At 49.4% G+C, this 27,077-nt stretch overlaps 4 protein-coding genes across 7 annotated transcripts in view; 3 read left to right on the top strand and 1 right to left on the bottom strand.

Moving 5' to 3' along the window:
- ARIH2 (ariadne RBR E3 ubiquitin protein ligase 2) overlaps window positions 1–10,872 on the top strand; it is a 30,988-nt gene extending 20,116 nt beyond the window's left edge. For all 3 annotated transcript variants that reach the window (XM_021409574.1, XM_021409573.1, XM_021409575.1), the window contains 11 exons: window positions 310–457; window positions 1,184–1,305; window positions 2,207–2,316; window positions 3,060–3,177; window positions 4,575–4,625; window positions 4,720–4,741; window positions 6,255–6,406; window positions 7,485–7,628; window positions 7,978–8,046; window positions 8,989–9,072; window positions 9,528–10,872. In XM_021409574.1, coding sequence (XP_021265249.1) covers window positions 310–457; window positions 1,184–1,305; window positions 2,207–2,316; window positions 3,060–3,177; window positions 4,575–4,625; window positions 4,720–4,741; window positions 6,255–6,406; window positions 7,485–7,628; window positions 7,978–8,046; window positions 8,989–9,072; window positions 9,528–9,599 — 1,092 coding nt within the window. In that variant the 3' untranslated portion in view covers window positions 9,600–10,872. The remainder of the gene's footprint in view (window positions 1–309; window positions 458–1,183; window positions 1,306–2,206; window positions 2,317–3,059; window positions 3,178–4,574; window positions 4,626–4,719; window positions 4,742–6,254; window positions 6,407–7,484; window positions 7,629–7,977; window positions 8,047–8,988; window positions 9,073–9,527) is intronic.
- Window positions 13,332–26,995, top strand: P4HTM (prolyl 4-hydroxylase, transmembrane). Its single transcript, XM_021409680.1, has 9 exons — window positions 13,332–13,608; window positions 13,679–13,760; window positions 20,524–20,714; window positions 21,220–21,316; window positions 22,839–23,001; window positions 24,560–24,745; window positions 24,926–25,016; window positions 25,434–25,557; window positions 26,647–26,995. The coding sequence occupies exons 1-9, from the start codon at window positions 13,342–13,344 to the stop codon at window positions 26,862–26,864; spliced, it is 1,419 nt and encodes a 472-aa protein (XP_021265355.1). The 5' UTR covers window positions 13,332–13,341; the 3' UTR covers window positions 26,865–26,995.
- Window positions 15,356–20,514, bottom strand: LOC110404908 (secreted frizzled-related protein 5-like). 2 transcript variants are annotated; one of them, XM_021409681.1, is made up of 4 exons: window positions 18,374–20,514; window positions 17,975–18,147; window positions 17,281–17,370; window positions 15,356–16,837 (listed from the first exon to the last, which is right to left on the bottom strand). In XM_021409681.1, the coding sequence occupies exons 1-4, from the start codon at window positions 18,700–18,702 to the stop codon at window positions 16,503–16,505; spliced, it is 927 nt and encodes a 308-aa protein (XP_021265356.1). In that variant the 5' UTR covers window positions 18,703–20,514; the 3' UTR covers window positions 15,356–16,502. The 2 variants fall into 2 exon arrangements, with proteins under 2 accessions (XP_021265356.1, XP_021265357.1); XM_021409682.1 differs by having other exon boundaries at window positions 17,281–17,367.
- Window positions 26,991–27,077, top strand: part of WDR6 (WD repeat domain 6) — a 4,686-nt gene continuing 4,599 nt past the window's right edge. Inside the window, exon 1 of the mRNA XM_021409672.1 lies at window positions 26,991–27,057. Within this exon, the coding sequence (XP_021265347.1) occupies window positions 26,991–27,057 (67 nt within the window). The remainder of the gene's footprint in view (window positions 27,058–27,077) is intronic.

The raw sequence follows: 27,077 nt of genomic DNA, 5'->3' as shown, positions 1-27,077 counted from the left end.
CATTTTTTTTCAAACAAGGAAGATGATAGAACTAGAAAAGCAAAGGTGAAATTTGGGTAGCACTAGATGAAAGACAGGAGCTATTCGGTGACTGTTCACCTGTTGCTCTCCATGAGCTTGAAGAGGTTCATGAGAAGGGCTGATTTTTGGGGCAGTGCAGCACACCAGTCGCTTAGGAACCTGTTCTGGCTTGGAACTCATCTGAGACCGTTTTTGCAGTGAAAGTGATGCAGGTAACTGTGGATGAGGTGAGAATACTCCAGGAGAGCTGTGGTTGCTTTCACTATAATGCTCATTTATCTCTCCCAGGCAATGGTACATTCCTCCCATCACTGCGCAGTGTGCATGCAGTTTGTCCGGAAGGAGAACTTGCTTTCTCTGGCTTGTCAGCACCAGTTCTGTCGCAGCTGCTGGGAGCAGCATTGTACAGTGCTTGTCAAGGATGGTGTTGGAGTTGGTAAGTTCAGGGCGGGTTTGGTACTGGGTCTGTGTTTGACATCTTGGTTGCTCTGCAGGTAATTGTCCGAATTGTTCTAAATATCTCAGTAATGAGAAAATGGAGCATGGAATGGGTATTTGTGACAAATTTAACTTTAAGTAGCTGTTTTACTTGACTCCCTAGTTGGTGTTGGCATGCCACCTGGAAAACCCTACTCCTGCCTAACAAAACCTACAATTCCATAGATCCATTTGCTGCTCTTCTCCTCGTTGTGATCTCAAGAGCATGACTGTTACAAATTAGAAGTCACAAATCTGCTGTATTTTGAGATTGCATCTCTGTGATGCATTGTTTTGTTGCCCTGGAAATTCATGTGGATACCAACACCTGTTCCATTTGTGTTGGGCAGAAGCCAGTAGTTGCCAGAGCTGGTTTGGGCTTCTCCTAGCCTGTCATTCTTGCTAGTATGACAGTAGGGTGCAGTTTTCTACTTTAAGTATCTGACTTGTGAATCCTGGTTGAAACACTTACTGCTCCTGAATACATTTGTGCCCTATCATCTTTCAGTGAAGACAGTTGGGCTTCAGCTTTTCAGCAGCCCTGATACATTCGATTGATCTGTTCCACAGTTGTGTCCCTCTTGCCACAACAACAGATGGCACCTAGGAAACTGTTGAATGCTATCTTTGTGTTTACTATTTAGTACACATTGCACTGTGCTGAAATGTTGCTTTCTTTTCTCAGGGGTCTCCTGCATGGCTCAGGACTGCCTACTTCGGACACCAGAAGACTTTGTGTTTCCATTGCTGCCTAGTGAAGAGCTGAAAGACAAATACAGGCGCTACCTCTTCAGGGACTATGTGGAGGTACTGTCATTTTCAGATTTAAAATACTCTGGATCAATTCACCAGTGGCTTGCAGAAATCTTGTTTGAAGTGTCTTGCATCTCTGATTAGAAATGCAGTGACTACAGTAAAATCGTCCCTCATAAGCATGATATGGCTGCTCCTATAGGGCAGCCTCACTGATGAAATGCTCTAGCAGGTTGCCAAAGTAAATTCTGCTGTAAGGTCACCCAGGAACTCCTTGGCTGGTGCTTGACTCTTTTTCTGAAGTAGAATTCTCAGAGTGTTTCAGCTGAGAATCTCAAACTTAGATGTGAGTTTTAATGTCCTCCTTGCTCTTGCATTGATATTTTAGGTTCCGACAAATAAGTCCCTCACCATAGTGAAGCCCAGATAGATTGGTTTGCTTAATAACATTTCATTTGAGATTTATTGAAATTAAGGCAGACATATAAGATTAAATTTGTAGAAAGTATTCTGGTGACTGAGAGCTAAAAGAAACAGGGGAACAGTATTAAAGAATGGTTTCGTCTCTCTTCAATATGTAGAAGGAAACAGCCACCACAGACAAGCAGCTGAGTACGTTCTAGGATATAAAACAAGCATGGGGAAAGAGCTCAAATAGAGTAAAACTGTTCAGTGTCTTCGTGGGCTCGCAGCAACATGCGTTGGTGTGCCTACTTGGTCTGTAGTATTCCATTTGAACTCCTTGTTGTGATAAGCTGTAAGTAGCTAACATTGCCTTTCCTAATGTGGGAAAGATTTGGCTGCTCTGTTAGCCAAGATCTGGTAACTGTTTTCAGTATCTTTTCCAATGAGAAAACACTGACGTGTGTATTTTTATGGATAGGAGTAGTTAGACTGGAACAGATAATGCTCTTCTGCACCCTTTGCTGATCTTACCACCTTGGTGTGTTCACAGAGCCATTACCAGCTGCAGCTGTGTCCTGGTGCAGATTGTCCTATGGTCATACAGGTACAGGAGCCAAAAGCCCGGCGAGTGCAGTGCAATCGTTGCAATGAGGTCTTCTGGTAAGAAGCAGAAAAGGTTAAAGATCACGGGGAAACTGCTGTCCTCAGAGCTACTCCGTTTGCTTGCCAATAGGTTCAGTGTGTGAAAGCATCTCAAATGCTTTGCTAAAGTTGTTTGTAACTTGAGTTAACTTGAGTAACTGGACACGTAGTGTCTGACTTCTGCAGGTGGTCAGCCTTCCCCTTGCTCCCAGAACTCCTTGGGAGTTGGGTGTTCTGACAATCAGGGAGCACTAAGCTTGAGTAATGAAGGAATTGAAAATCTTCTTTTGTCCTTTGTTGGCTAGGTTACAAATTTTGGTAAAGTCAGAGTGAGTGGTGGAGATTCTGGTAATGGATGTAGAGGCCTTTCAGTTATCTACTGGTCTGATGGTTTTAGGCTTTTTACAAGTATTTGATTATCAGAGTATCTGGTGTATTTTGAGGCCAGCATAAGAATAAATTTCGACTAAATAGGAACACTAATATTCCTTGTTTGCCTTCAAATGTCCTTGGTCACATTTATGTCAGAGAACGTCTCTTCACTCATCCTGATGCTGGTTTCTGCATGTGAGTGTGGTGGTTTATTGGAGCTCTCACTGTGCAGCACTCAGCCTTCATTGTTGCACTCTGTTAATACATGATTACGTTGGCATCCCTTACCCTCACTCTGCCTCCCAGATTTTAGTCACCAGGAATACCTCAATTCTTGAATAATTTCAGTGGAAATGGATACATGGTGTCTTTTTTTTCTTTCTCTTAAGCTTTAAGTGTCGGCAGATGTACCATGCACCCACAGACTGTGCTACCATCCGGAAATGGCTCACCAAATGTGCAGATGACTCCGAAACAGCCAACTACATCAGTGCTCACACTAAAGATGTAAGGACAAGGACCTGCATGTTTTTTCACGTCCTCTAGTCCTACCTGGGGAGCAGGATACAATTCTGTATATACTTAGCATTTTCACAGGCTGTAAATTCTCACAGCTCTCTGGGGACTGTTACAACACAGCTGAACGCACCAGGAATGCAGAAGGTCCAGCTGCCCTCCTGCGGTAGGGACAGGACGGTGGTCTTGGTCCTTATTCCAGGTCTTGTGTGAATGTCTTTGGAAGCCAGCTGTGCTGCCCTCCCACGGGCAAAAGGCAGAATTGTGCTTGGAAATGATCAGCGAAGGTGTATTTCAAATGGAGGGTGAGGGCACAGTAAGTGCAGTCAGTGAATTCTAGTGATGCTCAAGTCGCAACATCAGTGTGGAGGAAAGTGAGGGAGATAAAGTCCTGATTTGGCAATAAGAACAAAAGAGAGTGGATGAAATTGATAAACGGTACGTTGAAGTACTTCTAGTAGATTTAAACCCAAGAAAAACAAACTATTACATGTTGTGTGCTCTATCTGTAGAAATATCTTTAAAGACCATAGATGTATTTCTTCTAGATTAGCTGTTTGCAGGCTGGGGTTTTTAATGTCTTTTGGAGGATTTTGTGTCCCAACTTTGTAACAGTTCTTAGTCGACTGGCATTTGTTTTTACTATAAACAATAGTAACTGTGACAGTGCTAATTAGGCACAAGCTTGAATTGTGTTAGGAAAGTGAGTACTTAGACTAGAGATCCTAAATACCATTATTTCTCTGGAGAGAAGGAGTCAGTGTTTGATGGCAGTCTTTCTGGTATGCATCTTTGTTAATATAAGGTTCTTTTATATTCAGCATGCATCTTACCTATGATTAAAATTGTAAAAAGGAACAAAACTCACTTCTTTGTACTTGTGCAACCAAGAAAATGTTCCTGAACTCGACGATCCAGGGCATCAGAGGACCACTGCTGGAGCAAATAAATGTGCAGCTCTCACTGTGGTCCTAGAGACTCTCCTCTCCTAGTTGTCATCTGATAGTGGCAGGATACAGAGCTGGTTATCTTGTAGTTTAAGTAGCTGTGGAAGCTATTGTCTTATGTGAACTCATTTATGTCTCTGTGCCTGATTAACTGCTAATTGGTAACTCGGTGAGAGTTTTAGTTTCACAAGGTCTGACAGCAGCAATCTTGTTTTCTTGAGCAAACAGGCCAGTGCTGCAGTGTAACATCCCTGATTTTCTGCTTCCTTTTTAAATTGGACGGTCAGTAACTGATGGGAGGAAGAGTGTATCTGTGTTAATATTTTCACATATGCATATAAAAAAATAAAGACACAGGTAGAATAACCACGCAAGCATTGTCATTCTCAGAAAGTCTGCTGGAGACAGAGTAGGGTCTAACAAATGCTTCTGTTTCCCCAGTGTCCGAAGTGCAATATCTGTATTGAAAAGAATGGAGGCTGCAATCACATGGTGAGCAGTTCCCTGAACACATCAGATCTTCCTTGTTCTAAGCAGAATTTTTTCCCACTTTCCACTAACCAGTGCCTCTTGTCTTCTCTTTCAGCAATGCTCCAAATGCAAGCATGGTAAGTAGAATTTGGAAACAGTTTTCTCAGCAGTGTGTTTTAGAGATGTTCTCTTTTTTGTGTGTGTTACAAAGATGAATTGTGAACACTGACTATTTTTCCCCTCGTAAAATGTGGGCAGGGTATTAATTACAGACTTGTGATAGCCTTTTTTTTCCACCCCCACTGGCTGTGATTTTGATTAGGTTCTGATTCAGTGCTAGTTTAACTCCCTCTCCCTGACATCCATTGTATAGGAAAGTCTCCGTCTCTGCCATAATACCAAGAGTGGAAAACATCTCAGAGGAAAATATTAAATGCTTTCCTTGTAAATCTATTGATTATCAGCTGAAAATACTGGCAGGTCTAAGCTATCTCCTCAAATCAGCTTAGGTCCTTCTGGTCACTGATAGTAGTAATGAGGCCCAGCCCAGATGAAGCTGCAGGAGCTGTGAATTGTTCTGCATAACATCCCCTTTGGACTTCTTAGTCCACCCCTGTGCAGTGAGCAGCCAGAATGTCTTTGGACCATTGTGTGCACCTCTAAAACAACAGCCTGCTCTTTTATAGATCTTTTCATGGCAGAAATAATTCCTGTTGCCTTGGAGCAAAGTAGTTTGTGTTCAGGCCCTCTATATTAAGTGTGCTGCTAGGAAATATTATATTATCAGAACCTTATTTGGATGATAATTAAAGATTGCTGTCCTCTCTCATTTCCTTTGCTTTGGGGTCCTCAGCAGCACTGGATGTGATTTGATGGAGCTCTGTGACAAGAGTGAGCAAGCAAGTGCCAAGGTACCATGGTGACTAGCATTCAAGAAGGCTGGTGAACTCTGGAAATGCCAATTTCAGTCCCTTAAAATGAGTGACACAAAAGTGATGATTATTGTAGCAACTTAATCTCCATCTTTTTTCCTTTCCAGCAAAACACTCACAGCCTCGCTCTGAAATCAGGAAACTGTTATGCGGGTTTTGCTATTGTTCTCTTTCCTCCACTTTCTTCCCAGTTCAGTGGCTCCTAACTTGACGGGTCATTGACCACTGATACCTGAAGTCATCCAGGTAGTTCTCTCTTGGAGAGACCTGAGGGCAGACTTTATTTGCATGAATTAATTCCCTCTTGGATTTGATTGTTCATATTTTATTCAAGCAGAGATTCTCATGGTGCAGTATGCCAGCAGTGGGAAGGATGCAATTCACAAATAAGACAACAGTCTGCCTCTTCTTTAACCTGGAGTGACAGCCTGTGCAGAGAACAAGTTCTGTGCATTGGTCTTGATGTACAGAATACAGCCCTTCAAGGTTTACGTTCCATAGTTGCACAGGCAACTGTACAATGAAAATCTTCAAGACAGGCTGGTATTTTTGGCTCACTGTTGTGTTTTATTTTGCAAGATGATACAAAATGTATGTTTCTTGGCTTAGCAGAAATAATGAAAACAGATGAGCTATGTCTCCTGAAGCTTTTCTTTCTCGGAGTTGGTTTTTTTTTTTTTTTCTGTGCATCATAGTGGATTTTCACTGTTTTCTGCAGACTTCTGCTGGATGTGTCTGGGAGACTGGAAGACTCACGGCAGCGAGTACTACGAATGCAGTCGGTACAAAGAGAATCCTGATATTGTAAACCAGAGTCAGCAAGCACAGGCCAGGGAGGCCCTTAAGAAGTACTTGTTCTATTTTGAGAGGGTAGGAGACATCTCTTTGGCCAGAGCTGCTGTAGCTTTTTAATGCTCCCTGCCTGGTGCAAAGGTCATTGCCAGCAATCTCCGTGCAAGAAACTGCCCAAAGAGAATCTGTGCTGAATTTTCAGGCCCTGTTCTTTCTTACTCAAAGTCCTGCCCTGTGGGTCCTGTCCAAACCAGTAATGTCATCCCCAAAGCAAATCATACTTGCTCCTGTGTTTCCTCGTGCTAGAAAAAAATCTGTGTTACCTGTGTGCCACTATACTGTTTTCCTGCAGGCTGAGTGCTGCTGCAGTAGCTAAATATTGCTCCAGTCATTTCCTTTCAGGACTGAAGAACTTTTGTTCCTTGCAGAATATCTTCATAGAGACAAAGAATAAATAAACTCTGTTATGTTCCAAATTCCATTGGCTGTAGCAAAGTTTTCCTGAAGGACCCAGAGCACTGGGTGCAACTTTAAAAAAAAAATGTATCTCTTTGCACACAGATGTTTCAAAGCACCTGGGCATACAGTGTATTTCTAGAACAGCATCTCTAGAGGAGAATGTGGTAGAAGTACAGTGCTGCTGCTTTTCAGTGCACTTGGTTCCCCATTAAAATGAATTTCTTCTTCTTCATACTCTGAGCCAAGTCCTGTGATAAAATAAATGTGTCCATTCTTGGCTCTGTAGACCAAACAGGCATTGGGACATGGCTGTGTTCACAGTTTGCACGTGGATGTTGGAGTTCCCTGAACCCACATTAAGTGTTAATTTGAACTCTTGCCCTTTCTATAGAAATTAAGTAGAGGAATCACCATTACTTTCTGTCTTGTTAGACACAATGTCTGTGTGTGAACAGAGGGCATTCCCGCTCTGAGGAGCTCGGTTTGCTTCTTGCTCTTTTCTGCTGTCAGTCTGTTGTATACAGCTTCCACTCCTTGCTACTGGAGCTGCTGCCTTGCTGTTCTTTCCCACAGCATGTCTTGCCTTGCTGGACTCCTGCCCCACTTCAATTTCTGCTTGCTAAAGCTTGTGCTTTTACAGCAAAAGTATTCTGGTCTCATACCATTTTTTCTTTCCCCTTCTCCCCACCCTTTGCAGTGGGAGAATCACAATAAAAGTTTGCAGCTGGAGGCACAGACATACCAACGAATCCAGGAGAAAATTCAGGAAAGAGTTATGAACAACTTGGGAACATGGATAGACTGGCAATACCTGCAAAATGCTGCAAAACTACTCGCAAAGGTGGGTAGCTGTGGCTTGTTTAGTACAGAGAAGAGAATCTATGCACAAGAAGGCTAATTTCACAACACCTAGTGAGAGGAAGGGAAGCTGTGGATTTGGGGTATGTGAAACTGTACCTCTTGTCTAGGCCATGAACTAGACAAAAATCACCTGGAAGTGACCTCTGAGAAGTTACACTTTTAACTGTTCAGGTTTTTCCAAGGATGCTGAGGGAAGCTGCACCATGAAGTGTCTAGTCATCCTTGCCAGAAGGTAGCTTCTTTGTAGAGGTTACGCAACTAACTGTGCTGACTTCGAAGTCTGAGACTCTTGTTCTTCTTTTCTCTCTCTTTTCCCTGGACCCCAACAGTGTCGTTACACTCTGCAGTACACATATCCATATGCCTACTACATGGAGTCTGGTCCCAGAAAGAAACTGGTAAGATGTTTTGCTCTTTTTTCACTTACAGTTTTTTAGGGGGTGTTCAGCTGGCAGCATGCTAGACTGAATGAATAGCCAAGCATCCCTATTCAATTCCAGAGCTTGTATTTCAGACATACAAGTCCTGAGTTTGAGATAAGGACAGGATAAGCGTGTGTGGTTTTGCACCTTTCCTCTTCACTTCAAATTGACCAGCTGCTTGATCATTATTTTCCTATGGCAGCACTGCATTTTAACTAATAAGCACTTTATCCAAGAAGTTTTGAAGCTGGAAAATGTGCGTTTGTTCCTTGGTAAGACTATCATAGTGCTGTGGACTGTATTTCCTGTGAATTGCTGCTGGAGCGTAGTTTTTCCAGCCTTGAATTGGTGTGTAGCTTTGCTTTTGATTCCTACTGCAAGTTCCTTGCTGAGTTGGAACTTTCTACAGGCTGGACGTGTCCAAAAATAGTCCTGAATTCACTGAATATTTTGGTTCTTTGACTCAGTTGTCAAGTAAAACCTGTTCTCCAGTCTCTTCCCATAGCATGTATTCTCTCAGGCTTTGGCCACATGTTTTCTTCTCGATCTGATTGTGCTGGTGGAACAAGTTGCTGCTCCCAGCAGTGGTTAGCAGTCCCTCAGCTCCGCTTGCAGAGCTGCTCGCAAGAGCATTTCCTGACCTGATCATTGGCAAAGTGAGCTGAGTTACTAGGTATTTGTCACTTTCAGTGTTTCTGGACTGATATGATTAACTTTGAGTGATGCAGGTTGGGGAGTGCTCACACCAGGAACTACTGCAAGGAGTGTATAGCTGTGGGTGGGGAGGAGGCACAAACCTGCTCTTCCAGCACTACTGTCAGCAGAACACATTTGTTTCCTCCTCAAGTGTAGCTGGTAGAATGAAGCTGTCCCACTAAGCTAGTTTCTTGATGCTGTCTCTAATTTTGCTGTTTGCAGTTTGAATACCAGCAGGCCCAGCTGGAAGCTGAAATTGAAAATCTCTCATGGAAGGTGGAGCGAGCAGACAGCTATGACAGAGGGGTGAGTGTTCTGCTTGCTTGAGCCTGCTGGCCAGATTTTGGTAATATCAGGCTTAACACCTACGTGGGAGAGCTAAGGCAGTTAAGTGAGAATGCTGAAATACTAGATTCAGAATCTCACCTTTCTTCCTCTTGCTGGTGGATGTTGTAGAAGTGGACTGCTTCTTGGGAGAGGAGGGAGGGCTGAAAACAGAACCAACAAAGCTTTGGGGGTAGCTGCCCATAAAACTCTGGTTAAGCGTAGGCTCCTGAAGTGTGTAGCTTTTTAGATAAAGCAAGAGCTAGGTAACTGCAGAGTGAGCCCATGTTAAAAGGAACGAGGTCTGCAATCTTGTGATTCAGAGCACACTTGAAGCATGAAGGTTGGTGCTTCTTGGATTATTTGAATCCCTAAGAAAAAACTAACTCATCTCTGGGGATCTCACGCTAACTATTTCTTGCCTTCTGTTTTACCAGGACTTAGAGAATCAGATGCACATAGCAGAGCAGAGACGGAGGACCCTGCTGAAAGACTTCCATGACACATAAAACAGGAGAAAATGACAAAGTGCAGGGGTGAGAGCAGCAAGTGAAGTGATGGCAGCTTCACCAGGATAAGCAGGCACTGCCTCTGGGAGAACATGGCCAAGGACAGAGCCACCCCTCCCCTTGCAAGTCAGACACATGCAAATGTCACATCTTAGTCCAGTTTGTTCTCTTATCTTTCTGTTTGTTTCTGCCATGCTAGAGGCCAGAGTTCAGATTGGCATATTTCCCGGGACATTTCCCTCCTGCCCTTGATGGTTTCAGAAGGGGAGGGAGTTTTTCTCTGGATGGCTGTTAATAGTATTAGATCAATACAATTTATGTAATTTTCAACGGTTGTACAATTATACAGACAAACCTTAGAATAACACAAAACCCTTTTTAAAAATAAATTGGCAGTGGAGTGTTTTTCCTTAATCTGCTTGTAAATTTAATGGGCTTTTCCCTCTCTCCTCCTTCCTTCCTCTGACCCAAAAATCCTCCTAGGCACAGAAGGAGGTTACAAAATAACTCATCTAGATTTCCTGATGCTCCTTTAACCAGGATATTGTAGCATTGGCATTGCATGAGGAGAGTGGCTGGTGCTAAGAGTGGCTACTGCTGTGTCTGATCTGGCAGTACCAGCAGCGGCTGTGATTTAGTCCCATTACATGTGGCATCTCTTCTTGAATATCAGCTGTGCAAAATCTTGCTACACAAATGAAAGCAAGCAGAGGAATTGTAGAGGAGAGACCAGGTTATCGCTAAATCAGGTCAGATTCTGCATTTGATAAATTTTAGGTCTTCCATATAGATTTTTTGCTTTACTTGTTTTTGTGGGGAGGGTGTTGTATTGCCAAAGTGAGAGATGAGGGAATAGTAGCATACAGATGTTAATCAAGGCTTGGGGCTTTTGCAGAGTGAAACAATCCATGTTATAACAGTGCCATGCAACCTGGTAAAGAATATTTGTGCCTGCTGGGTGACATGGTTGAGAAAATTTGATCCCATTAATTGATGTGAAACTAAACTCCGCTACTTTATGAGGAGCAAATATTATGTACAACACACTCCCTGGCACATGTTGGACAGGCACGTGTGCAAGATGCACTGCTTGTGCAGAGCCTGCACCAAACCAGGCAGAAAATTAACTTGCAAAATTAATTTATTTGTATATTAGTATCAATACTGGTGGGAACTTATCAGAAAATTGATTGTTAGGAGCATGTGGAGCTTTTTTATTAACATTCTTTTTTCTAATGTAAAATATACACTAAAATAAAAATATGAAAACCTAGTTCATCTTAGTAGGGGTTAACATGAAAAAGGTTACTTAAATGCTGATGCTTGCCTGTTTGCTATAGGCAGCAGGGCACGCGTTAAGATTTCACAAGCATGTATGTCTCCTGCACCAGGAACACGCAGTACACAGCCAGTGAAGGTGAAGCTGGAGTGTCTGATTTGAGGAAATCACTTCTGCTGGGGACTCACAGGATTCTCTTCCATGCTGTACATGGAAGCGTAACCTTTGATGCGTCCCTGTATACTCTGTTGTTTTTATGCAATTTCACTTGACAAAGATTAAACTGAAGGGGAAGGAGTTCTAAATTCCTGCATGTCAAAATAAGCTAACTGCTGTTGGAGCCTTTTTCATGTACCTGAGATGCGTGAGCCAAGTTTTTGCAGCATGTATAATTGGGCAGATGGATTTGAACAAGAGATGCTTGGTTTAAGAAAATAACTGCCATCGAAGCTAATCCTGTGGCCATGCTTGCTCGCAGTGGAAATTTTCAAATTGAGAGGCCTGCTCTTTCCTCCCTCCTTCCCTTTCCTGCTTTAGGATGTATTCTCAGGAATGTGCTGCCAAAGAGCTGCTGGCGGTGGAGCAGAGATGGGAACAGGGAGCAGCAGCTGTATGAGGCGTCTACAGGCGTGGCTCCTTATGTTTCTGCTCTGGGCTATTTTGGCTCCCATCTAGGCTGGGAGCCATTAGGGTAGAGATGTCCTTGCTCCAGCTGCTGCCTCCTGAATTCATTCCATCCTCTGCTCCCAGCAGTGGCATCTTTCTGCCCTGCTCAGAATATGTTCCAGAGATTGGTCAAATCTTCCTTTCCCTCCTCCTCCTAAATGCTTGTCAAAATTTGGGGCACAGAGCACACTGGACACAGGGCAAGGGATAGCCTGGGGGAGAGCTTGCTGAGACTCAGCAGTTTGCAGTGTGTTGAACACTTAAACTGTTCTTTGAAGATTTTAACGTGGAAAGTACTGATCTAGGATAAAAGCTGGTGGTGGTGTCTAACTGTAACTAGCATAATGCCCAGTCTCTCTGCAGAACAGATACTTGGTGTTTCCTAATCCCAAAGAGCTCTCACTTTTGTTACATAATTGTCAGGCTTTGAGCTACACGAGAATGGGGTTTTGTCTCTCTCCACCCCCTCTTTGCCTCTCTCCCTCCCTCCCTCCCTCTCCATTGCCCCCACAAAATGCTTTTCCTTGTTCGTAGAAAAGCTGGACTATATAGCTGTGGCCAAATGTGCTGAACAGACTGCTGAGATGCTTGGCTGAGAAACAGTACTACATGTTGCACTGAGTGCCCCCTAATTCTTTCAAATTTTCTGAAGCTTTAGTTGGCAGTTCTATTTGCTTTAAAACAAAACAAATCACACCTTTCGTTAGGGTGCTGGATGTGCTGCACGCACAAATCCCATTTCCACGCTCTCTGGTAAAACAACAGGACGTAGTTGCTGTTGCAGCTCAGGCACGGTGACTGCTGTACTGATGTCATGCAGTCATAAGCTCCAGGACAGAACCTGCAGAGCACAGGGAGTGTTGGATCTTCATGTAAAGTGACACTGCTTGAAAGGCAACAACAGGAAGGAGAACAGGAGTTGCAATATCAAAATACAAGGCTAGGTTTTGTTCCCCTCTAATAGGTATGCAGCCCTATTCGAGTCAGCAGGGTTATGTGAACATAGGTGCTTAGTGGCTTGGGAGCCATTCATTCTGAGGTACAAAATTCCATTTGATGCATTTCTCCTACAGATGTGGAATGTTTGCTCTATTTTTTTTTTCTTTTTGCGTTTGTTTTCTCTCCCTGCCCGCCTGCCACCTCTCCATCTGTGCATCTGGCGTTCTTTATTTCAGCTTCGCTTGTGTTAGTGCGTTGGCTGCCTCACCTCTGATGGTCCTCAGGCTTCCCAGACTGTAACAAAAATTTTTTTACTGATAAAGTAAACTGCATGACTGCTGCTCCGTCCCAGCGTGGGGCCAGGGGCAGCAGGAGGTTTCTGTACTATAGCCTTGCACTCTAAATTTCAGACTTTTTAAGCAGGTGAAAAATAGAACTTTATTTTTAAATGAGGCTCTCGTTCTGGGAGTTCCTTTCCTTGCCCCGCTCCGGTTGAGATTTTGGGACGGTGTTGGAGGAGGGCTGCCGTGTACCCCCACACGCTGCAGGAGGGCTGTGAACCTATTTCCTTCTCGCTTCTCTTTGCAGGCAGTGAGTGGATAGGGGCAGGGGCGGTGGTGGAAACCGCCTGGGAGACGGCTGCCAGACGCGCGCCCTTGGTTTATTTGCAATAAATTGTGACTTTCTAACTTCGGACGTGTCCCGGCTCTTCCTTGGGGTGGGAGAAGCGGCGCTCCCGGTCGCGCCGCACGTGCCCCTTTCCCGCCACGCGCGCTCAGGCCACGCCCCCCGACGTGATGACGTAGCACGCCGCGCGGTTGCCGTGGTGACGCGCGGGGCCTGGCGGGCCGGGGCGCGATGGCGGCGGCGGCAGCGGCGGCGCGGGCGGAGAGCCCCCCGCTGCCCGGCCCGCCGGGAGGCCGCCCGCGGCCCGTGTGTTCGCGGCCCTACTTCCTCGTGCTCATGGTCTTCGCTCACCTCTACGTCCTCAACGTGCTGGGGCTGCTGCTCTTCGTCCACCTCAGCGCCGGCGACGCCGGCAGCGGCCCCCCCGCCTCCGCCGCCGCTCCTCAGCCGCCTCCTCCGCCGCCCGCCCGCGCCCTGCCGCGCCTCGAGGGCATCAAGGCAAGGCCGCGGGGCCGGGCGCGGGGCTCGGGGCGGGGCGGGCCCCAGCTCACCGCCGCTCTCCCCGCAGGTGGGCCACACGCAGCGGGTGGAGCTGGGGCCCGGCCGGACCCGCGCCGCGCGCACCCTCAGCCTCAAACCGCTGCTCTTCGGTGAGTGCCCGGGGCGGGCGGGGGTCGGCAACCGCGTCCCCTCTGTGCGCCGAGAGCGGGAGGAGCGGCGCCGGGGAGGACCCCGAGGAGACCGCGGGGTGTGAAGGGGGGACGGGAGCGCGGGTAATAAGCGGTGGTAAAGCGGTGCGGTGTCGGTGCGGCGCTGAGCGGGGCCGGGAGCGGTGCCCACCATCTTGTGCCCTCCTCTGGGATGGCTCTGCAGCGCGGCTGCACGACCTTCCCCTCTCCGGTGGTTCGCAGCCTGCCCCGCGTTGCTGTGATTCTCCCCGGGGTTAGTGAAGCCCCTTCCCTGGTCCCTGCACTGAGGAGATCCCTGGGAATACACCGGTTAATTGGTGATGAAGTTCCTATTGCTGCAAAGGCAGAGCGGACCTGTTGGCTCTGAGCTGGCGATGCTGGGGGCCTTGAGATGCTTTGCCAATACCTGAGCTTTTCTCTGATTCAGAATCGATTATACGGGCTGAAAACTTGGCCACAGCTCAGAGCATTTTCCTATTAAATTCCTTTAACGCAGTAAGTACCTGCAAGAAACATACAGAGTTGTTTTGTCATTTCTACATACGCAGCGTTTGTGGCTCATTTCTAGCAGGTTCTCCATCAGACATTCATTGAGCTGGCACGCAGGCCCGGAGCTCACGCTGCTCGGTGCTCACAGGGCTGTCGCAGTGACCGAACTCATGGCACGGGCTGGGCAGCGATTTTCCTGTTGCCTCCTCCTCTGCCCCGCAGTGCTGCTCTGCTGGGCTGATGCTGGGCTCCGGGAGGGCACCCACAGTCAGCAGTGATCCCGCAGCCCCTGATATGACTCAGGCACCTCTGTCAGCTTCTGGGGCAAGTTGTGCCCTCTGACGCTGGCTCTGGGGACAGCCCTGGACAGGCAGCGTTTCAGATCCCACCCAGGCTGCTCTCCTTTATCCTCTGATAGGGAAGCCCTAATTTAGAAACCTCGACTCGCAAGACAGCTCTTATCTCCCGGATGGACCTGCCGGGAGCCAGCTGTGACTTAAAAAGAATTCCAGAGACCTCTCTATCTACGCAAACAGCGCTGACCTAAATTAACTGGTTTAAAATCTCATTATTGCGTCTCTGTTCTTTAAATTGGTGGAGGTGTGTATTTAACGGGGTGGCGTTCGACAAAGCCAGAAGTCACTAGCTGGGCCCTTAAAGTCCTGAAGGGGGTTTTGCTTAACAAGAAGTGCTGTGGCACGCGAGAGCCCATGGAGGGAGAGGTGGCTGTGATCTTTGCTTTCAGCAAAGCAGGGTGGTGTGGGGCTGTGGGCAGCGGGCGGCTGGGTGATGGCTTAATGGGAGCTCTGTGCTTTGGAGCATGGGGCCGAGCACCACAGGGGAGCGTGCGGTTTGCTTTTTAAATGTGGGTAAATCATCTGCATTGAACCCAAGTGTATTTCATGGAGCTGTGAAAAAGTCCCTACCCTATTTATTTATTTTTTCCCCCCTCTGGTTATGAGACATCATTTCTAAGCTTGTAAGTCAGACCATCTGTGCGCTTCTTAGTTGGGAAACACTAGTAATCAAATAATCCCATTAATGGAAAACAAATATCAGACAAAGCCTTTTTCAACCTTCAGAGCTTTTACTTGTTGTGTTTTCAAAACGCAGTCTGTTCAGAGGATGCTGCCATCGCGGGGACCACCTGGCAGCAGGCCCTGCGGGTCGGGCGGCAGTTTGCGAGACGAGGCAGCGGGGAGGAATAAAAATAGGAAATCTCACTGTGTTTTTCTTCTGAGCCTCGGGGAAATAGAAGGAATCGCTGCGCAAATGTCGGAGCGCGGCTGAATTGCAGTGCGAGTGCTGTGAGTGCTAGTCTCAGCCCACATTAAATCTGAAGAGACAATCTTGGCTGGGTTGTTGGTGTGCTTTATGAGCGCAGGGAGGCAATGTGTCTCCATCAAAGCTGGCGGCTCTCTCCACAACTGAGGCTGCAGGCTTTGCACACAGGGAAGAATGGATTTATCCCCAAAGCGGTGTGGGTTTTTTTTTTTAATTTTTCTTCTGTCATTTTTATTTCATTCTCACGTTTAATCCAGTGTAGAAAACTTTCCATGGACAGTGCTTTGTTAGACAGTAGAAATCCGACTTGTTTTCTCACTTGGGGATTTGCTGCTTTCTGCTAGTGTAGAGCTGTGGCTGTATTTGCCTCTGAGAGTAAGTGCGGTCAGCGTCTGGGTGAGAGTGACCTGCAGGGAATTCACAAGGTCGTTGCCACCTCTCTCAGGGCTCTGGGGATATCTTCAGTAGTTCCACAGTTATCAGAAATTTCTGACCCAAACTGAATTCCTAACGTTAAACAACAGTCATTCCCAGTTATGCAGAAATCCTCAGCTGTCTGCTGTGTGCCTTTCCTGCTCGAGAAAGGTTGTTTCCTTTCACCTGTGCAGATGCCCATGTTATTAAAGGTCTCTTCCAGCCTGTGCTCGCCTGCGGATTTCAAGTCACTGATGCTACACAAAGCCATCCACCGTAAGTCCTGGATTTGCAGGACCTTGCCAGAGGAATATGTTAAATCTGTATCCCTAAGCTCTGTCTCAGGAAAAGGGTTTTAGTGATCTCAGGGATCTGTAGCGAGGCCCTACTGCTGACTATGACTGCGCTGATTCACCTAAAAATACTGACTGTACATCTCCGAAATGCCAGCTGCCAGGGAAAGGAGTTTTCTAGCCGTAGGGAAGGGAGCTGTTTCTTAGTGTTAGGACGGAGATCTCAGACCTTCCTGCCGGCCTGTTCGGGGCAGCGGTGATGTTTCCATCTCCGCACCGCCTGGTGCAGGTTCCTGTTCTTCTTCTGCCAGGCGTAGGCCTTGTTCACCACCACTTTGTCGCTCTGCACTTCTCCACTGATGACGAAGACCCCCGCGTGAGTGCCTCTCATGATGTTGTGGGCGCAGGTAGCGTCTATGTCCAGCCACTGCTGCAGCCTGCCGGGGATTTCGGTTCTGAGGAGCGGGCCGTGCTTCAGCACCTCCACCCTGGAGGGGTCCAGGTCGAAGTCGGAGACGGTTGTGGTCGTGTTCTTCCTGAGGATTCGGATTTTCACTGCTGGAGGGGGGAAAAAGAGCTGTTAGTTCTGTTTACACATCATAGCTGTTGGCAACTTAAGCACGCGGCCAACGTGAGCTTTCGTGCTGCTCCTGCGATGTGGTGACACATCCATCCAAGCCCATGCAATTGCAGTGATCATGGAAAAGTTCTCAGCTGAGCCGAGCCCTTCCAGCACTGAGCACTGTTCTTTTCACCCTGCTTTTCTCATGAGTGCAGAAGGCTTAGCAGCACATGGGCGGAGTGCCTCCAAGGAGCAGTGGCATAAGCAGCAAGTCCTGTTACTCAACAGGTACATTGAGAACTGATCATCTCTGGAATTTGCTTATAAAAGCTGTGATTCCTCCACATCAGTTCTTATGGCCAAGCCATTCTTTGTGTGTGCCACGACATCGCTGCTGGAGGCCGTGCCGGCTGCTGAGAGGGCAGGTGGGTGTACTCACTGAAATCGTTGGCACAGAGGCTGTCCAGGATCTCCCTGGCCGTGCTGGCCTCTTCCAGTTCGCAGTCCTTGCAGCTGGCTCGAGGCACTGCTGCAACAGAAATCTGGTTAGAACGCCCATTGCTGGAAAAGGCATCATACAGCTTTGATATCTGCAAGTGGTGGCTTGCAGTTTCGAAATGGTGCTTCCTCCTGAGCTATCCAGCCCCAGGATAGGAATGTTAAGCTCCCATCCTGTGGTGGGGCAGGCACTGCTCGCTATGCTATGTGTAGGCAGTGTTCGTTGCTGCATGTTGCTGCAGCAGAGATGTTGCTTAACGAATGTCTGCTGCCTCTCACCTCCAGGACAGGCGCTCCGTGAGCTCCCGTGTCTTTTAGATTTCTCCCCCCTGCCCCAAGCCCCACTGTCTGAGGGCACACAGGTAGTGATGAACAGAGCTGAGGGAACAAGCTTCAGCCAATGTCACGCTCCTTTTCTAGTCACAATGTAGTTCCCATAGAGGAAAACTAGAATTTCCACTTTTCTTTTTAAATGTAGCTTAAAGCCAGAAGCACCAGGAGCTAGGCTGGAAAACTTGATGATCTTTGAGGTCCCTTTCAACCCAAGCTATTCTAAGAACAGAAACAAGGCATAGGCTCATCCTTGTGAGCTTTCAGCATTACACATGGGAAAACGCATGAGAAAAAGCCCTTACTTCTCCTGCTGGAGGAACTTTCATCTGTGGAGACAGCAGCGATGCACAGCTCGTGGTCTGCAGGGAACTTGTTGCAGTTGAGGATTTCAGGCCAGGGATAGCCGTAACAAGCCATGACTGGCGCGCAGCTCCTCTTGACGGCCTCGCACAGGCTGCGGCAGGGGTAGATGAGCCTGGGGGGAAGCAGGGAAGCAAGCAACAAAAGGCTGTTTTGGAAAGTGGACAGGAATTCTGTTCTCCCTCAGAAGCGGGGAGAGTCCCTGCTGGGTAATCCCACGTCCCCTCACTGCGCTGCTTGAAAGCGGCCGTGTGATCGCATTGCACGCGTTTTCTCTCAGGAGGCGAATGCCATCGCGCTGCTGGGGAGCCATGCGGAAAGAACTCACGCAAAGGCCTTACCTGTCCAAGCAGATGGGCGCGAAGAGGGAGCAGAGGAAAATCCGGGCGTCAGGATGGCACTCCCTGGCCAGCAAGGGCAGCCAGCTAGAGGACTGCTGGATCACCTCCGGCATGGTCTCGTGTTCCAGCAGGTTGGGGATCCTCATCTCCGAGTAACCGATGTCGTAGCACAGGGCCATGCTGCGCGGGATGGCCGTGCAGCTGGAGGACCGCCGCAGGTAGCTGGCCCGCCCCCCAGGGCAGCCCCACAGCAGCAGGCGCAGCAGCAGGCCTGGCAGCCACGGGGCTCCCCGCCTGCGGGAGCCCTTCTCCGTGCTCACAGCCCTCATGGTGCTCGGAGCGGGCTCGCAGCGCACCCGGACTGAGCTGCTCCAGCCTGCAGAACGCCTTTTATAGCCCGCGAGCCACCTCCGTGGCAATCCATCCTCATTAAGTGCGGCCCTTTCAGAGCCCTCTTGGGGAAGACAATGCTCCAATTTTCATTTGCCAGCGGCCCCGATTGTTTGGATTTTAGCAGGGGTTTGGCTTAGATCAGCAGGTGTGGAAATGAGGGCGGCTGGGGAGGGGTGAATGCCTTGGCCCTGTGTCTTGGGGCTCTCTGTTTGACACCAGCGCTCCAACCCAGCCCCTTTCTCTTGCTCCAGGATTAGTCATTATTTCATAAACCCCAATGTTTTCCTCTCTTTTGTTTTTTTTGTTTTTTTTTTTTCTGAAAGCAATCAAGTGTTGCTCAAAGTCAATTAGGAGGCATTTGTTTAGCTGGACCCATTGTTGAGCGGGCAGAGAGATAGGATGGTCTCACAGCCCCAAGTTAACTGTTGGGAGAGCGGTGGCACAGGAACCAATTTTCAGCTGGGGAGGAAGGCTGTTTGCACTGCGGATTGCCAGCACCTAGCTGGAAAGCCCCTCACCTTGCAACCTGCCTGGCGGAAAGCGCTTCCTGCTAACGCAATTTCTACCTCGTTACAAAATCCCATTACCACCACTGAAGAGAGGGATTGTCCTTCCTCCAGCACGTAATTAAGATTCCAGAAGCCGTCATTATTTGAGCCCAGTTTGAGGAACTGGAGATCCTGGGACCGTCGCTTGCCAGCGGGTACGGTTGGCTCTGACCCGGTGCGAGGCCATGACGCTCGGGACAGCGGAAGCTCTGGCCCCAAAGCCCCCTCTGTTACGAGGACGCTGTTCTGCTGGTGGCGGAAATTGTGTCCTCAGAGGGATACAGCCGGCTGCATTGTGTCCCCGGGGCTTCCCAGGAGCATTGCGTTTTCTACAGGGCCAGTTCTGGTATGCACTTAGAGGCCAACTGCTTATTGACAGTCGGAGCTGATAGGGTTGATTTAAGGTCGTGGAAGTAATTAACTTTTATTTTTTCTTTCCCCCTTTGAGGGATTGCTGCTGCAGCTGGGATGTGATGTGTCCTCAGCACACACCTGCAGGGCTGCAGTTTAGAGAGCAGGACTTTGTGTCTGGAAGCACTTACAGAATCATTAAGATTGGAAAAGACATTTAAGATCATCTAATCCAGCCCATCGCAGCGATGTTCACTTAAGCCTGCCCTGCTCTGATGGCTGTTCTTCTCCCCCATTCATTCAAAGGAATGAATGGGAATAAGTCAAGAATTTTTTTCCTTGCTGTTTGAGTTTCACAGCAGAGCAGTGTGCTAGGTTTCCCCAAAAGGGGTTTGGTTGTTTGCTAGGTGCTGCCTGCTCCTCTGGAGAGCAAGGGAGCCTGAAACCTGGACCATCCCTGTTTCCCCCTGTAAAGACTTCTGGCCTCCCTTCCTGTAAAACAGCAGTTCCAGACTGTGATCCACACGTAACCTTTGAAGTGGTAAAACACAGTGATATGCCCGTGTTTGTTCACTCCTTTGTCCATTGTGGTGATCTGCAAGAAAATTAGGGGCTTGACCCCAGGATCCAAACACTGAGGAACAGCTGCTGTAAAAATACCCATCTCCTGCAGCTCAGGTGCGAGGTGTGTGCTGTTGTAGAGCTCTTCGGGTATATACGTTTGACTGTCCTGCCCCCCTGACTTGGTTGGAAGTTTCTAAATTACCCTATTTTTCTCTCTTTTCAGTGGCCTGCCATTAGTATTTGTCCCAATGTAACAGTTCCTCAATCTCTGTTACTGTTCACATTTTCCTGCAGAAATTCCAGACTTCCTGACTGAGGAAGAGTGCAAACTCATCATCCATCTGGCACAGCTGAAGGGGCTGCAGAAGAGCCAGATCCTACCGACGGATGACTACGAGGAAGCCATGGAAATGATAGAAATCAGCCAGATGGACTTCTTCAATCTGCTGGACCACAATCAGGACGGGCAGCTGCAGCTCAAAGAGGTAGAGTGCATTTCTTCTTGTGGGTGTCCCAGCGCGCTGAGTTTGTGCAGTAGAGCTGGCTGTGCCTTCCCACAGCTGACAGGGCTTCAGCAGAATCACCCACGGTAACAAACATGGGAGGGGGATAAGGAGTACCTTGTCCTCAGCTCTTCAGCAGCCTTGTCCTGCAGGGCAGCATGCATCAGGGTAGGTAGAAGGATGTCGCTTCCCAGGTGCTCCTCTGGAGGTCAGAGCTTGCTGAGAGCTGTGCCTTCTCCGCCTAAGGATTGGTTAACTGAGCTTCATCAGTCATTTACCATCACCTAAACTGGAAATGAAAATGCAGATCAGCCACACAGCGTGGCTGCCAGATGATCTCCACTCAAATCCATGTGCAGAGAAGTGCTGATGCCTGGCTGACTGATGCTCTGCAGAGGAGAGCTGGCCAGGCCTCAAGCAAGAAATTGGCAGGGTTGCATTAGTACTAGAAACCAGTGCCCAGCGTTAATCCGCTTCTGAATTTCAGGTGCTGACCCACACCCGCCTTGGGAACGGCAGGTGGATGACCCCCGAAAACATCCGAGAGATGTACACTGCAGTCAAGGCTGATCCTGATGGGAACGGTAAGAGCAGCTCCACAGGAAATGCCACGTCCTCAGCATGGGACACCGTGCACAGCCATGCAGGGAGGAGCAAAAGCCATGTCCCTGCCCAGGCCTTTTGCACTAGATATTCTTCCAAGGAAAGTAACACTGCCTTAGAGACCTTTGCAGAAAGTAAAATTGGTGTAGACCTCTCAGAGGATGTGCTGGCTCTGACCACATAGCTCTCATCATGTGGGCTGCTGCTTTTAAGGTGTTCCCCCTGCTTTCAAAGGCACTTCTGCAGCTGTCTGAGAGTGCTGCTTCACTGGCATGGGAGTGCAGCATCAGTGGACATGGGGTGGTCTTGGTCAGCTTTTGGTGCTAACTCCATCTCTGCCACTGCTCTGTTCTCTGTATTACAGGAGGCCACTTCTGCCCCCCCCACCCCCGCTTCCCCTGGTCTCCCTCTGGCCTGGACATGCACTCCAACCTTTGCTGCTCTAATTAGTGTGTCCTCAATTAAGCAACTCTCCGTTTCCTAATCAAATTAAGTGAATGCACAGGCTGTGCATGCTCTCTTCCAGTGACCTGGCATTGAGAGTGCCAGAGAGGAGCTGCTTCAGAGATGAAGCAGTACCCATGTGAATGCCTAAATATCCGGAGGGCACCCTGAGCACCCACACTGGTGGCATTTTTGGCAGGGGTAGGAGCGTATGACTGAGTTGCCAATGGCTTTTCCACCAATCCGGATGTTTACAAATGAAAAGTCCTGTTAAAGTGCTTTTGGCAGGACCTTGCTTCCAGAGTGCTGCTTTCCTCCATTGTCACATTGGTGCGTGCCACCGAGGGACTGGGTCACGACCTGGATGTGGCACTGTGTTATCAAAGACTGCGTCAAATAAGGGGAAATGGGGACTGAGAGATGTGAGCGAGGCATGAGAAATAGTGGCGTGGGTGATTTGCTGACAACGACCAGCACCTGAGGAGCTGCCCTGGGCTGACCCTGGTGGCTGGTCCTTCCCCCTGTCTGCAAACAGCAGTGTGTTTGCTGCCTGCCTGAGCTCCCTTTGCCATCCCTGGTGTTTGCTGGCTGCTGGGCATGTGCTGCTTCCCTGCTTCTCCAGAAAGAGAATACATGGTAAGGATTTCTCTGAAGCCTACAGATGCAAAAATGCATCCCTTGCCAAGCGCAGCTGAGTGCAAACAAGAAATATCTGTTCTAGTGGAAACCTCCTTTTACCTTTTGTTTTTCTGTCTTCTACTTACACCGGCTCGTACTGTGTTGTGTATCTCTCTCATGTTTTGGGATTGCACAAAAGCAGAAGAACGTACTGCGTGTTGTTTGGGGTTTGGTTTCTTTGAATTACCCTGCAAGGTCTTGCAGGAAAGGTGGCCTGAGGTATCCCCCTCTGCTCCTAAACATGTCCATTGAAATATGTAAGTAGCAAGTTAATTGTGTTTTGCCTGTTCTGCTTCTGACCTTGTGCTGCAGCTGAAGGTTCTCTATCTCCTCGTGCACGCAGGGTGCCCAGGTCATCCTGCACCTGCTCTCTTCCCACAGGCGTGCTGAGTTTGGAGGAGTTCAAGCGGCTGAACATCCGTGATTTCCACAAGTACATCGGGAGCCAGAAGGTGAAGACGAGCGATGCGGTGCGCAACAGCCAGCACACGTGGCTGTACCAGGGCGAGGGCGCGCACCAGGTCATGAGAGCCATACGGCAGAGGTGAGCAGCGAGGGGCTGTGGGCACATGGGTCACCTATGCCAGGAGATGCAGATGCAGACGTGCTAATATTCACACTTCCTAATTACGTGGATGTGTAGAGTATGAAGAGCAACGAGCGCAGTCATGAAATGGGGAGAGGAGGTTTTTGTTAGAACAAGGATTTGTATTGTTCCATGGAGAAGGAAAAAGAAAAATCAAACCTTTCAGCGTAGCCATTCACTTTTGGGAACAGCCCTATAAAACCAAGAAGACTTGGCATTATATGAAATAATTCGTTCTAATTAGTAAATGAGATTACTGGGAGGAACTGCCCATTTCCAACCCTGTCTGGGTGCCAGTAGTTACTGTCATTTGCTTGAGTTACTCATGCATTTCACTGAGATCTGTCGTAGCTGTTCAGAGCTAACTTAATAATAAGCATGACTTTATCTCAAGCACACCGAGGTAGTTCGGTCATCGGAGCGCGTGGCCACGGGGCCTGTCCCAGCAGATGGGAGAACCTCCTGTCTTTCCCTTCACCTCGGTTTTGGTACTGGGAAGAGTTAACCCAGCTCGCAGGCCAAATGGCTTAGCTGTGGTGAGTTTCAGATAATTGGCTGGAGACTCCTCGTTCTTGTGGTGCTGGTCCTCGCCCAGGACATGGGTGGGGAGAATCTGTCCTGAGGCTGGAAAACGGCTGCTGGCCACTCCTTTTCTTCAGCACATTCCAGAGGGAGAATGGGGTCGCATATTGCCTTAATTAGAGCAGACTGTGGCTGCCACTTTCTCTGTGCCAGCTTGCTGGCGCACGCAGGCATCGGCACATTGCCTTTATGCTCTTCGGTTTGCCAGCATTAGAAAGCCCCTGCAGACCTGGAGGTGTGGTGCTGAAAGAGGCTGTAATCCCCAGCGGGATCTTGTGGGGCCTGGAGGAGCTCTGCCACCCTGCCTTGGTGCCACGTTCCCCTTGGGCTTCACCACTCAGAATTCCCAGAGCTCTGAGTGTTCTTTGGCAGGTCTCGAGAGGTACCCGCTTGCCTTGGGGATGAGCTCAGATGTAGCTACAGAAAAATCCCAGAGCCCTCTGTGCCCCTCTTCCTCGGGGGGAGGCTGTTGAAAAGGCAACACGGAAAGGTGAGTTAGGTTACGAGAATATCCCTAGAGCTAGTCTCTCGTTCACTCTCAGCAGGGGCCCTGTGCTTTGCTAACTGTCCCCGAGGTCTGTAGCTGGTGTGCAGGAGTCCAGAGAAGCGCTGAGATGGCACATGAAGGCTCCAGGGACACACACAGGAGGGATCTTTCTGAGCAAGCAAGGTCTTCATGAGAGCAGTCCTGCTGGAGATGCGCCCTTCGTTTTTGTTTTTTTATTAACCTTGACGAGGAGTTTCTGAGCTGATGCTGATGGTCTGACAGATCTGTAAGGAACCTAGTTATCTCTTGGCATGCTTGCTGCAGCCCATCCGTCTCTCCGGTCTTTTGGGGAAGGGGGTTCTCTTTCTTTGGATGTATTTGGTGCTTGGGAGTAGCGGCTGTCCTGGTGAAGGTGCCTTCCCCTCACCTGCTGTGCTCTCTCCCCAGGGTAATGCGCCTGACTCGCTTGCCTCCAGAGATTGTGGAGCACAGCGAGCCCCTGCAGGTTGTGCGCTATGACCAGGGGGGCCACTACCATGCCCACATGGACAGCGGCCCTGTCTTCCCCGAGACTGCCTGCAGCCACACCAAGCTGGTTGCCAACGAAAGCGCTCCCTTCGAGACCTCATGCCGGTAGGGGCTGCTTTGGTGCAACTCTCTGTTGCCTTTGGAAAAAAATGATGCAAACTGCATGTCTTGTGCTGTCTTGGAGGAGTGCTGTACGTACGGCGGAGGGGCAGGGGATGGGCGGCCCCCTGCAGCTCCTCCTGCTCCAGCTGTGTCCCCTGACAGCTGCTCTGTCCCACCCTGCAGGTATGTGACAGTGCTGTTCTACCTGAACAATGTGACGGGTGGAGGAGAAACCGTCTTTCCTATAGCTGATAACAGGACGTATGAAGAGATGGTGAGTGGCTCGGTCCTACACGGGGGTTCTGGGTCCCACTGTGACTGTATTCACTGTAGAAGGGGTCTGGGGATGTGAGCCTTCTGAGCTGGCATGTGGGAAGGCTGAGCTCCACATAGGGTGATTTCGTTCAGAGGCCAAGGGAGGAGGTGCAGGGTTTTGACAGTTCCCCTCTCCGATGCATGAAGGGCAGCCTTTGGAATTTGCCACCCTGACACAGGTCCTGCTTGCTTTAATCTGGGCAGTTTTCTTCAGACTAAGTAAGTGTAGGCATGCTGTCTGGCGATGCATTAAGGGACAACGGGCACTCAGCACAGGGCAGGAAGATGCTGGCAGCACAGCCCAGCCCCTGTGCTTTGTTCCAGCCCCACTTACGACACCTTCTGTGTGTTTGTTGTTGTTGCTGGTTTTGGTCAGTCTTTGATCCAGAACGACGTTGACCTGCGAGATACTCGGAAAAACTGTGACAAGGGCAATTTGCGAGTGAAACCTCAGCAAGGCACCGCTGTCTTCTGGTACAACTACTTGTCGGATGGAGAAGGTATGGCTCCAGACCAAGTCCTGGTAGGATTGCAGGAGGTGACAACAATCTTCCAGGGAATGGAACCAGGGGTTCTGTGGCTCAGAAGAGACCCTAAGGGGGTAGCTGCCTGCTAGTGGGATCTGCAGAATCTCCCTGTCACCAGCTGCCCGGGAGCTTCCTGGCTCTCAGAGGCCTTTGTTTGCAGGCAGTGGGTCAGTGGCTCCTGGTGTCTTTGTGAGACAGGACTAGCCAGCACACAGAGCCCTTGGCTGCACTGAGCCATTGCTAGCTGCCTTCCGCCCCGCTTTGTGAGCTGAAAGTCCTGCTGGAGCTTGGGCCGCAATTCAAAATGCTTCACTGATGTGGTGTTACCCACAGGGCTGGGGAGGGGAGGCAGACAAAAGCACGGCCACAAGCTCTGCGGTCACGGTCCGCCCTGTGCTGTGCCCCGCATGGGGCTGGGGCCGCGCTATGGGGCAGCTGCAGCTCTGTGATGGATGTCCTCGGGGCTGTGCTTCTCACAGAGTGCTGTGTGGTTTTCCCTGGCAGCCAGGCTGGGGCATTAACTTCTGGGCTGCTGGTGAAGGTTTGTAGCGTCCCAGGTCTCCTGGGAGCAGCCCAAGAGTTTCCATCTTGAGAAAAGCCACAGAGAAGGTCACGAGGCCGCTGCTTGGGCTGTTGGATGATATTATCAGCGCCACCACCGTCCTGACAGAGGAGCCTTGTTGTATTTTTATGACCAAATTCTTCCCAAATGGAAAAAAGCTGCTGAAATCTGTCACAGAAAAGCTGAGATCTCTATAGAGGGTTGGAGCTGGTGACACATGATGTATGGTATGGCCTCAAACCTCTGGCTTCCACCCTCTCCTTTGGGGAAAAGTTGAGGAAAAGGGCAGCTGTGATGTGAAATGCTGAGGTGGCACAGAGGCAGGGACTGTTCTGTAACCCAGGAATCCTCCGTACTCAGAGTAGGGTGATGGTGGGGGGGCAGGCGGTCAGGAGGGGCCCTCGTAAGAAGCCCCCAAACTAAAATTGGGTGTCAGTGTTCACTGATGCTGCTCGGGCTGTGCCCAGCAGGCTGCAGCAACCCCTGCTTTGCTCCCGCAGGCTGGGTGGGGGAGCTGGACGACTTCGCCCTGCACGGCGGCTGCCTGGTCACCCAGGGCACCAAGTGGATCGCCAACAACTGGATCAACGTGGACCCCAATCGCCGGCGGCAGCAGCGCTTCCAGCAGGAGATGGAGCGCTACGCGGGGAGCGGGGCCGGAGCCCCGGGAGAGTGGACCGTGGACAAAGCGTACAGCGGGGTGCACGTGGAGCTGTAGGGGGCGCGCTCCGGGTGTGCCGCGGAGCCTCACGGGCGCACGTGGCTTTTTCCCGCGCTGGCGGGGGGGCGGGGCCACGCGGCGCGCCAATAAAGCGTGCGAGGCGGGGCGGCGCGCCGCACCGAGATGGAGTCCGCAGCGCTGGTGGCGCCGGTGACGGCGTTGGAGTTCGCGGGGGACGTGCTGCTGGCGGGTGAGCGGCGGGACGGGGTG

This window comes from Numida meleagris, chromosome 11 (assembly GCF_002078875.1).
Source record: "Numida meleagris isolate 19003 breed g44 Domestic line chromosome 11, NumMel1.0, whole genome shotgun sequence".
NCBI classification, from domain to species: Eukaryota; Metazoa; Chordata; class Aves; order Galliformes; family Numididae; genus Numida; species Numida meleagris.
Note: the sequence above shows the minus strand (reverse complement) of the source record. Positions and strands in the feature narration are given on the sequence as shown.

Excerpts from the sequence above, each read along its gene's own strand:
- P4HTM (XM_021409680.1), top strand. The coding sequence starts at position 13,342 with ATGGCGGCGGCGGCAGCGGCGGCGCGGGCGGAGAGCCCCCCGCTGCCC. Across the intron at positions 25,017-25,433 it reads ACAGGACGTATGAAGAGATG|TCTTTGATCCAGAACGACGT; the intron begins GTGAGTGGCTCG and ends GGTTTTGGTCAG. Across the intron at positions 25,558-26,646 it reads CTACTTGTCGGATGGAGAAG|GCTGGGTGGGGGAGCTGGAC; the intron begins GTATGGCTCCAG and ends TTGCTCCCGCAG.
- LOC110404908 (XM_021409681.1), bottom strand. The coding sequence starts at position 18,702 with ATGAGGGCTGTGAGCACGGAGAAGGGCTCCCGCAGGCGGGGAGCCCCG. Across the intron at positions 17,371-17,974 it reads AAGTTCCTCCAGCAGGAGAA|CAGTGCCTCGAGCCAGCTGC; the intron begins GTAAGGGCTTTT and ends TTTCTGTTGCAG. Across the intron at positions 16,838-17,280 it reads CCTCTGTGCCAACGATTTCA|CAGTGAAAATCCGAATCCTC; the intron begins GTGAGTACACCC and ends TCCCCCCTCCAG.